The sequence below is a fragment of the Topomyia yanbarensis genome, chromosome 2 (genome assembly GCF_030247195.1).
Source record: "Topomyia yanbarensis strain Yona2022 chromosome 2, ASM3024719v1, whole genome shotgun sequence".
NCBI lineage: Eukaryota > Metazoa > Arthropoda > Insecta > Diptera > Culicidae > Topomyia > Topomyia yanbarensis.
The window spans coordinates 245,174,191-245,185,337 of record NC_080671.1 but is presented as its reverse complement, the minus strand read 5'-3'; the positions used below and the strand labels follow the sequence as shown (position 1 = coordinate 245,185,337).

Below are 11,147 nucleotides of genomic sequence, written 5' to 3'. Positions count from 1 at the left end.
ATCATGTTGTGTGTTTGTGATGCTAGAGCATGTGAAATTGTGTTTCCAAGTGTTGGTCTAACGATTGCCTTCTCATTTGTTATATTCTCGAGAAATCGCACTTCCGTGCGCTCTTAAACTCATCAATACGTCCGTTATTCACGCATATACATACTTTATTGCTTATCCGTTTGCGATTAGGGATAATCTACTACAAACTACTACGCTTTTTACGCTGCCACTAAATCTTGTCGGGAAGTCGTTGTATTCTTGGCTTCTTGCCTCCACCAGTCGTGGTACAGTTCATTGCGCGCAGCTGAGGGATCTAGAATGTGGTACTTTTGGAACGATCTCCTTTCGTCTATATTGTAATCTCGTGTTATCTGTGATTCGACCAACACCAAACCCCGCGTGCGATCTGTCTGGAGAACTTGTTCCTGCATAAAAGAAGAAAGTGCCAAATTAGTATATATTGTTGGTTGGGTTGATTTATATTGAACTAGTATGTGATATTACCTGGCTCTCGTCCAGCTTATTGGTTGACTATTTCTAGATTAGACCACGGGCTGTCCCGATAGCGTGCCAGAAAACCGAGGATGGGCGTTTTTCCAAAGTAGTCACACACTTGCGTTTCCATCACATGTTAGCTCTGTAAATCAGCGAGGTCATTTCAAATTACAATAAACGGTGTGAGGAGGTAAATCCTCCCGAGCACCTTGTGGTTGTATGCTGTTTCTGCTTTTGGACAATTTGTGGCAATTCGATCTGAAAAAAGTTATGTATTTAACTACAGAAATCAAAATATGTACGTCTTAAAAAGTACTGCTGTATCTGCTGCTGTGGAATCTGGGTGATAATTTTAATTTGTGGCTGTTGGTTGTTGCTGCAGCTGCTGCTATTAGTCAATGGTCATCTACGTTTGACTCTGATTGACTTGGATCGTTTGCACTAGTTGCGGTTGTTGAATTAGCTTCAAACTCTGTGACAGAACCGTCGTTTGAACATTATTGCTACCGACCAGTCAGATGATAGTTACTCTGAGGGAAATTTTAATTTATTGCTGCTGTAAAATGTTGATGATAAACTTGTTTCGGTATAGGTAGTTGACGCTCCGGTGGTAAGCCGGGTCTTTTGGTGTAATGAACTGGTATGAAGCAGCGCTCATGATGGAAGTGGTAAGAATGGTCGGTTACAGCTGATGCGGGAATTACTTTTCTCTGCAGAATCTGAGCAACGGAATTGGCGATTATGTTGTTGATTTGTGTGTTCTATGCTCTAATGATTATGGTTCTTTTTCGGGGGATGTTGCTTGATACAAAGTTGCTGTTGTTAGTGCCACTGATGTTGTATGTATGTGATGTGGAGACTGATTGTCAAATCATGTTGGATCACGATTAGTGGATGATCTCGCGGTTACGCTGAGCTGTAAGTTTCGTGGTGTAAAAATATGTTGCTACCTGATAGCCAAACTTCCTAATATTTTACCAACTTCCGTGCAGTTTGTCACGGTACACTTAGCCATTAAAAGTCACTGCGAAAGGTTTTCAATAGAACTGTAATATTCTAATCAACATTTAACTTTCACCGACCAACGAAACAGAAACGTCAGTTATTCTTTATATTTTTTCATGAGCATCTGTCAAGATTCCGCGCGAAATAATACCATTGATCATTATTTCGCAAGGAAAAAACTTGCCTTCGTGACAGCACGTAGAACGCAGCGCTATCTCGCGGAAGTAATATGGAACTTATCATTTATCGAACCGTGTCTCGGCTAACTGCAAATTTCGTTATCGTTTTCGCGAGAGCTGCGTACCGCTTACGAAATGGAAATGAAAATTTTTTCGCAAGCATTTCGCGCCGTTTTTTATGCATAGGTTTTGTATAGGAAATTTCATTTCGCAAGAGGTGCATACTTAGCTTTAAGCTTAGTATGCACCTCTTGCGAAATGAGGTCGCGAAATATTTTTCCTTCTTCCGTGCGGAATTTTGACATTTGCTCGCGAAAACTAGTCTGTGTGTTTGCTGTTAGATGTCGCTTTGGATAACTGAAAAACGACATCAGCTGTTGTTTGTTTATTTCTTTTTTATATTTCTGCTGTCATTTGAATGTTTTAAATGGTGTATTTTATTAATTCATCACTGATGTGTATGTAATCGGAGATAATTGTAAACCCTTTTTGCCATTCATGAAGCTATCAGAGAAGTGATGTACTCAGCGTGAATCATGTTTCGAGCATGATTAATCATAATGCTTATTTGCGACGGTTCCGGATGTCTCAGGGAAGTTCAGTCTGACCAATTTAGACAGCACAATTCCTTGAATCGGAAATTTAAATCATTGGCCGGCCATTTTCTATCTAAATTGGCTGCTTCTACCGTTTCTAGAAGACCCAGGGAAATTATCGAAATTCGCTAAACCAAATCTATTGCAATTATCCGAATCGTAAGTCTAAATCGGCGTTTGACCATTAAAAAGCATACAAGTTTCGGGGAAACTACCTTTCGAAACACGTTTCGGAATCTGGAATTGATTCGAGCGCAAATATAACAACCAACTCCGACTCAATCTGTTTCAGGTCGAACTAAACCCTAGGCTTTAAACTTTGGGCGACGTTAAAAATCGATTATGAAAACAATGGCTACTACTAAAAGTTCTGGAAGTTTCAGCGAATGCTACCAATAATCAGTACAGATACAAACCTATTTTCGGTATAACAATTGTGAGAATCCTAATTCAAATTTATTGCCATAAGTAATTCGTGGTAATTATTATTGCATGAAACACTAGAAAAGGCTAGAGCAAAAGTTTAAGGAATCCCGGGGAAGTGTTTCATGGTATGAATCGTCATTCCAAATTACTGGATTATATTATATAACTAAATTGGTCACTTAACGAAACCGAAGGTCAAACGAATCGTCAACCAATCGGATCAACAACTGCTGTACTTCATGAATACCGTATATGCTACACGTTTACTTAATCACCAGGCTGCTTTTTATATGCTAGACGGTGGGTGCCGGTATGCGTGAATGATCACGTTTGCGACCGGGTTTGTATTATCGCGAAGTTCTCAAGCGTTGCTATGTGATGCGCGCATTTATGTGACGTGTCTAGTAGTGCATTCAAAATCGTTGAGTATTGTATTTCAAATATAAAACATTGATCATTGAATACTAAATATCACGCATTGAGTATGAATATTAAATATTGAAAATTACATTTTATATATTAAATATCAAACGTTAAATATTCAACAATAAATATTAAATATAAAACATTAAATATTATATATTAAATACACTAAAGACCCGATTTTATCAGCCCCCGATTTTGTCACTCTCATATGAAAATTGATATTTGGTAGTGTGATGGGCTCTAGCAGTCGAACCAAGTTGAATTCGAGGAAAACCTTTCTTGGGTATATTTTTCTCATTTTCGTAGGGATCCAAAATATGCAAAAATAACAATTTGATTTTTTTTTTAAATTTTTCATTGTCAGACCCGCTAATCAGCTTCGTGAGCCCTCATATTATGCAGGATTAAGTACGGAAAAAATAAAATAACCCGTTTGGAATGTTTTGGTGCGAAAAAAACTAGCATATGAAATTTCATACGCTGGGTTGATAGGGTATCAAATAATTATTACAGAGAAACTTCGGCTAATATCCTTATATTTAGCATAAAAACGAATAATATCTTCAACCTTGCGAGAAAATTCATTTATCAGCTTTTTTGAATGATTTTAACACTTCTCTCCTCTCTCATGCCGTTTTGTTGGTTCGTTGCATCAAACCATCTTTCCCTCAAACTTTGTAATAATTTTAAGAAAAAGAACATTTTCTTAAGAGAATTTGCATAAAAAATATTCTGGTTAGAACCAGGCATGATTTGCAACGTATTAAGTATTTGTTAGCCTTGAATGCACTGATTCAACGTTAAAATCAGCGAGAAAGTTGTGAGTTTCCTCCGTGTCCTAAAGGGGAAATAATTTTGCCTTGGCAAAAAAAGATATCGGTTCAGCCTAGCGTATGAAATTTCATACCATGAACTACCAGGAGAATTTTCGCAATTGTTTCACCAATTTCTTCCATTTTTTCGCACTGAGTCACAGGTGGGTGGTTGCTCAGCTTGCTGTGAAATGATGCACTGGCATAGTGATTGCTTGCTGGAATGGAATCACGAGCACTGTGGAGGCAGTGATATTTTCATGCAAGGAACTGGCAGGAACCAACGCTGGAATATGACGTTTGTGATTGACTCCGATTTCTCTCATGAAGACAACCGCTGGTAAAAATAGTGGCAGACAAGTTTTAAGCAGAATGTGCCGATAAAATGTTTTCCGATGTGTCCATCATTCGTAAACTCCTGTTGTTTGTTTGAGCTGTAATTGCTATGTGGTTCTTTTTTGAGGGGTTGTTGGCTGCTTCTGGATTTGGAGTTGACGGTACTGCTGCGGTTGTATCGATTTAATGTTGGTTGGCTGATTGCCAGAGCCAGGATGTTGAGACAAGATTAGTTGAGCGGATTTGTAGCATCTGGTTGTTGTTGAGGAAAACTTCCAAAGTGGATCGATGGCTTCTGGTTCTGCCGCTGACAAAAAATACTGCTCCGTCGGCCGCTTTGTTCGAGTGTGCTGTAAATAACATTTGACAGCTGAAAAGCTCTATCAGCTGTTGTTTGTATATTTATTTTTCATATTCGGAATGCTTTGAATAAATTTCTAATCTATTTTTTTAATTTGTCACTGATGACCAAGTTGCGGAATTGAAAATCGCTCATCTTATCTTGAAACATCATAAAAGAAAATTACAAGATAGGCTTCGTGGTTATCTGTAAGTCTTCCCGTAATGGTGATGAGTAAGGTGTGTTGAAAAGTTGAACAAGAAGATAAAAGTACCTATATATCGTAAGCTTTGGATATCACTAGAAGAATAATGAAGTGTTTTCGACTTTTATTAATGGAAGATAATCAACCGAATACGGAAGCATTGCCAGAGCGAACTCTTTCTAGTAACGATTGTAGTTTTATGACACTTCACAGCTTTCTTAAAACCTAGATTACACTTGTACTGCCGTGATCCGCATAACAGTCCCATTTGCTATGGGTTATGCTATGCAGGTGGGATTGTTATGCGTATCACGGCAGTGTAGTGTACAATAAAATTTCAATTGTTACTTGGGCTTGCACTCTCTACTGATGTTGCGATTCCGGACTAATATGACTGCAGAAGATATGTTTTTTGGCATACAGTTGCGCAACCGATTAATTATTCGGAAGCAATTCGCGATTCTTCAGTCTTTTAAGATTCTATATACGCTCAGACACAACCCAGTTAAACCGGTTATACCCATTCCGGAACCGGTTCGCAGTCCTGAATGGAGTCAGTATGGATTCCAATTAAAATGCAACAATCGGTTCCAACTCAATCGGTTTGGAAATCGGTTGTTGTATTTGAACTGGTATCGATACTGCCCACCCACTGAGACGTCCAAGAAATTGTTTCATAATCGTTCAACACGAGTCCAACGATGGAGTTTTGTTGAACGGTTATTTGGACGTTGTCCAAATTGGTCCAACGAACTTCCTTCATTGGACGATTTTGAAACCAACCGTTCTTAGAGGGTAGTTAAACTCATTCCGGAACCGGTTCGGATTCCTGAATGGAGTCAGATGGATTCCAACTCAAATGCAACAACCGATTCCGACTCAATCCGTTTCAGAATCGGTTGTTGCATTTGAGTTGGAATCCATACTGACTCCATTCAGGATTCCGAATCAAATTCCGAATGATTTGACAGGGTGACTCCATTCAGGATTCCAAATGGTTTGCCCGGGAAGCAGACACATATGGGGTAACATTCAAATATCAAAAGGTTTTCTTTTTGTTCATTACACTTAGTTTATTCCGTCATAGCAGACGGGATCAAACATAAAATATTTAATAAGAAAGCTTGGAAAAGTTGCCATGTTGGAAAACGAAAAAAAAAGCAGTTTTTTCTCACGCCGTTGGAGAAATCTGCATGAAAATAAATCAATGTATTCGAGGCATTGGTAGAGTACTAATGATTGATTTTCATGAAGATTTTTCCAACGATGTGGGAAAAAACAGCTTTTTTCGTTTTCCAAGATGGCCGCTTTTCCACGCTTTCTCAGTTGAACTTTAATTAATTTAATTCTATTTAAATATAGTTTTAACATTCACTTAGCAACTATATGAATTTTATCGCGTTTTTTTGCCTTTCTCATGTAGAACACCCTTTCATTACCACCCCAACCATCACCCCTTTAACAAACTCCTTTCAGAACTTCCTCATCGTCACACTCCCCTCAGGCCCTCATCCCATTCCACTTCCCCCAGTCGCACCACCCTCTAATTCGTATCCCCTTCAACCACCAGGCATATCAAAATAAGCTCATCTTATTCATACACCCACTCCTGCATACCAACGCATTTAAGGGTTAGCTTGTAGAGCGAGAATTGCATGGGCGACCGACTACAAAAGTCACAGGAATACACAAGGCTTCATAAAATATATTATATTTCATATTTGCATCTTAAAAATTCTAATCATGTTTCAGATTTAAATATCATCAAAAACAAAAATGGTTCTTAGGATCACATCAAAGCTATTCATAAAAATAAGCATTCCATCGGTTGAAGATAAGAGTAAATGATGAAACTACACCCCAAACTTTTAAACTGGAAATATAGCATATTTGGCAACACTGTAACCAAAAATAACTATTTTTGCTAGATTCTCTGACTCATTTCCTTCAAAATGCATCGCACCGATTGTTTATAGGCCAAATTAAACCAAAGATATGAATAAAAGTTAATAATTGATGATTTTTTTCTATGGAAAATTTTCCATGCATCTATACACACCTATGACACGAATAGATGCAAGCATCAATTGTCTTCTTTGAATTGTTTATACCATTTATCAGTTTCAAGATATTTAATCTCAAACTTTAAAAATCGTTTTTCTCGAAATGAGTTAAATGGCGCTTGTCATAAGATAGCACAACAGCGACGATATAGCAATATAGGACAACATATCATTATTCGTAATAGAATACGTTACACGCACTCATGTACGCGCTTAAACTCTGTACATAGTTCCATTACATTGATGCACATACTTTCTTGCTTAGCCTTCCACATTCTATCACGCTTTTTGTATGCTTAAGCACTACTAAATAAATCTAGAGAAAATTTTCAATATGGCTTAAGTAACAACTTTTCACTGATTTTGACTAATTTAATTTTCCACTAATTTAATTACTTTGCACTAAATTTCCAGTGCATTACGAAAGGTTATGGCCATGTCGTCTGCCTGGAAGACCTTTTCCTTTGTAAAAGAAGGAAATTTGAAATCAGTACGAACTGTCGGTAAGGCTGATCGAAATAATTTGTGACATTACCATTACGAGAACGTTTAGCACAATGAATTGTCGTGCTCAATAAAATTACAAATTACAATGATTGACCCGTTTTAACATATCGCTTCCATTACATGTTCTGTAACCCGTATACCCCTAAAGATCCCTGTTGTAAAATTGTTATCAAAATTCTTCATAATCAAATGTTGCGTTATGTACGTGTTTGATAATGGAAAACATGAAAATTCAATTTGTCTAGTCTAGTCTAGTCTAGTCTACACATACACAGCCAATACATGTAGGGATCCTGGAAAACTGCAGACGTTCGTCCACAATTTTTCTTGTCATTATTAATGTTTGTGGCACATATTGAATATGACACAAGCATTAAAGCGGCCAGGCCAACTGTGCAGCGTACAAAATAAAGATGATTCAAAATTATACGGCAATCAAATTATTCATTCAATTAATAATTTAATCAACGGATTATTTTGAACCTTGAATAAGGAAGAAACGTGGACAACCGTACACAACCGTTTCAATTTGATGGGGGTTTGATAAATCGTTGGGAGTGACTTTGCTAAGAGGGTTAATGTCACTTCTTTGGTCCTAGGTTCCTGGGATGGGACAGAAGTATTTAGCCCTGCTCTGGCTAATGAGCCAGGGTTATAGCGCCCTTACTCGCTCTCTGAAACAATAGAGAAAATTGGCGAAATCGGTTAATTAGTAGTAATATAAACAAAAAAAAAATACATAAAAAATACAAACCAACAGACAACTCACCTTGGACAAAAATCCATACAGGACTTCTATGTCCTAATATGCAGTACAGGATCATGAAAACAGAAACCTTCCGCGTTTGTTGAGCATTGATGGAAATCACAAATAACTATACCGTTTATTTCACAATAGGTCAAACCGATACTAAAAATCGACTGAGAAATTTTTTTCTATTTGGCTCAAAACAACAATAGTGATTCCTCAAATAAACACACAAACACGAAAGATAAAAATTATTAATTATTAACAACTACTTAATGTAAGTCGAAATCTGAATTTAATTTTGGGCATTAAAGTATTAACAATGTATCTATATGTAGCATACGTTTGTAATTTCTAATACATTTAAGATAGTCAATCAACAGCTCTCATAATGCTGGAACTCTAAACTTCAATCAATGGAAACAAAACTGTGCAAAGAAGAGTCAAATTATTCCGGGTACTGATTGGTATGTAAGGTCAACGCTAATGCTTAGTCATTAAAAGAACACTCTATGGTTATTACACTGTTTATCCGTCCAATCAGAATCGTTCAGTCTCAAAGACAGGTACCGTAAACCGGGGTGGCATTAATCACTTTTGGAAGTAATCATTACATATTTTTCCACGCAGCACATTTTTTTCAAGTTTAACATTTTTAAACCATGTACTGATGTATAGTGAAGAAGATTGGATGGTTTTACCTGGAATTGTTCGCTTATAACTATTTGTCCAAAAATGATTTGAATTGTAGGGTCCGCTTGAAAACATGAAAATTCAATTTGTTACAATTTACAGTTAGGCCTTTTTCAATGTTTTGCTAGAACTCTATCCAGTTCTAAATTCAGAATCGAAACAAATATGACCCAAAAAAGCTCCTGCGCCTTTCACCAGTAGCTGGTCTAAAACACTATACGATCCGATATTTAAAATTTCGTCCGAGTTCTGTGCATCTAGCAGCTGAATCTTTTTCTAGAAGTGTCTTTCAATTGATCTGCAAATCATGATGGCGATTCCATTCTGCTAAAGAAGAGGCGAGAAATATAATCTATAGGTTCACACGAATGAGTCACACTTTCGATTCTACCGGTGCGTCTAATTCGATGCAGATACGTTTCGCATTCGGCTCGTCCCTGCTGATCCATCGGCAGGTCGAAGTTGACGATAATGGTCACCTGTTCGACGTCGTTACCTAAGGCGAAGGAATCTCTCCGTAACCTGGTTCTGTAACCAGAATCAAGTGGTGGAACTTACCCCTGGACAAAACGTTCATTATAATCAGTAACTTCTCTAGTCCGGCTTGGAATCGATCACTAACGGCCAACCGTTCCTCCACCGTTAGATCACCGGACAGTACCGCTACCGAGTGACCATCCTGGGACATCTTGCCGGACAACCAACCGGCCGCTTTGCGTGTTTGTTTCGATCGATTAATAATGCCGAAAATAAGTTTACTTGGAGCTTACAACTGTCCTGTACATCACATGACATAAAATGATCGCTTGTCCGACGGTAATCACACCGTAGATGTTCGAAATTGCTTGATATTTCTTGTCCTGGTTGCGGCACTTGACGTAGTACTGTTTGATGTTATCGAGTGATTCTTGCTCCCGCACCAGACGAAACACGATCGGATTGGTTACTCGGCGAACTCCATCACCACCCGCTCGTACGTGGCCGAGAACATAATTTGGCAGGACGACGACAGCTGCTTGTGTATCCGGATGCACCGATCCTGGTGGCCCTGAGTAGCGATCATGACGACCGCGTCGTCCAGTACAAAAACGGCAATCGAACACCCGGAAGTTAATGCTCCCGCCCATCAGATTGACGGGTGTTCCGATGATGATATGATCAGTTTCGCCCATTTGGCGATTTCTCCACCGCGAACGGCGTAACGAAGTTTGATTTCCGGACAAAACTTTGCTATTTTGGCAGCTACTGCACCAGTCTGAACTGCCAGTTCATACATGCGGGAAAGGCATATCACCAGCGTAGTTTTTTAACGGGTCGACTCGACTGAACATTGCCAGCACAAAGGTAGTGATTTTTCCTGTTACCGACTGACTCTGTGCGACTATGTTCTTGGCGGATCAGCCAACAGTGTAGGTAGAGCCGTCTCCTGAATCTTGGAAAAGCCGTTGAAACCAATAGCACAGACTCCCTGAAGCAGTTCTGGCTTCGGGTGCAAAGCTTCGAGAGTTTTAATCGAGTATATTGGTAAAGAAGGATCCTTTCGCTGTACCTCCAGATCAAGTTGATTCTACTAGACCTTTGCGAATAATGTTCATTAGCAACTTTGCATACACCGTGCTAAAAGATTAACCATGAATAATTTTAAAGCTGATACTAAATGAATGCCTGTGCATCTTCCGCGAAGGAAGCTGTTCTCCCTTTTTGCTTGCAGCTTTACTTCAGGAGCTGCTAAAGTCAGAATGTTTGTAGCTACCGAACGCAAAAATAAAAACCGTCGCTGGTCTTACTGCCGGTGGACTAGAAGGTTTCCGCATTCTTGTTCTCTGGACTGTCAGCCGCCGGCTCTGATTCCTTATCCTTAGTGATCCGGGTTTGTTCGGGCGTGCTGTAAATAAGTTAAATAATATTTAATAATCACTACATATTGAGAAAATATTTTAAATTAGAAATTAAAGAATTCCAATCATATTTTATAACTTACCATTCGAATTCCAATTGCATCACAAATTCTATACTAAGAAATTTTGCCAGCTTGCGATGTAAAATACAAAAATACGCAATAAATCTTGTTTTTTTTGTTTTATTTTTTTGCAAACTGTCAAAATTTCGCGAGCCTCCGAGCGGAATAATACCACTGATCATTATTTCGCAAGGAAAAAGCTTGCCATGGTGACAGCACATAGAAAGCAGCGCTATCTCGCGGAAGTAATACTAAACTTATCGTTTGTCGAAACGTGTCTCGGCTAACTGCAAATTTCGTTATCTTTTTCGCGAGAGCTGCGTACCGCTTACGAAATGGAAACGAAATTTTTTTTCGCGAGCATT

General features: G+C 38.5%; 2 protein-coding genes across 2 annotated transcripts; both read right to left on the bottom strand.

Moving 5' to 3' along the window:
- Positions 1 to 8,998: 8,998 nt before the first annotated feature.
- LOC131683021 (DEAD-box helicase Dbp80-like) lies at positions 8,999 to 9,993 on the bottom strand. The gene is made up of 2 exons (XM_058964852.1): positions 9,381 to 9,993; positions 8,999 to 9,318 (listed from the first exon to the last, which is right to left on the bottom strand). The coding sequence occupies exons 1-2, from the start codon at positions 9,508 to 9,510 to the stop codon at positions 9,128 to 9,130; spliced, it is 321 nt and encodes a 106-aa protein (XP_058820835.1). The 5' UTR covers positions 9,511 to 9,993; the 3' UTR covers positions 8,999 to 9,127.
- On the bottom strand, positions 9,578 to 9,994 carry LOC131680199 (DEAD-box helicase Dbp80-like). Its single transcript, XM_058960919.1, has one exon. The coding sequence runs from the start codon at positions 9,992 to 9,994 to the stop codon at positions 9,578 to 9,580; it is 417 nt and encodes a 138-aa protein (XP_058816902.1).
- Positions 9,995 to 11,147: the final 1,153 nt, after the last annotated feature.

Excerpts from the sequence above, each read along its gene's own strand:
- LOC131683021 (XM_058964852.1), bottom strand. The coding sequence starts at position 9,510 with ATGTCCCAGGATGGTCACTCGGTAGCGGTACTGTCCGGTGATCTAACG. Across the intron at positions 9,319-9,380 it reads AATGAACGTTTTGTCCAGGG|GTAACGACGTCGAACAGGTG; the intron begins GTAAGTTCCACC and ends CCTTCGCCTTAG.
- LOC131680199 (XM_058960919.1), bottom strand. The coding sequence starts at position 9,994 with ATGGGCGAAACTGATCATATCATCATCGGAACACCCGTCAATCTGATG.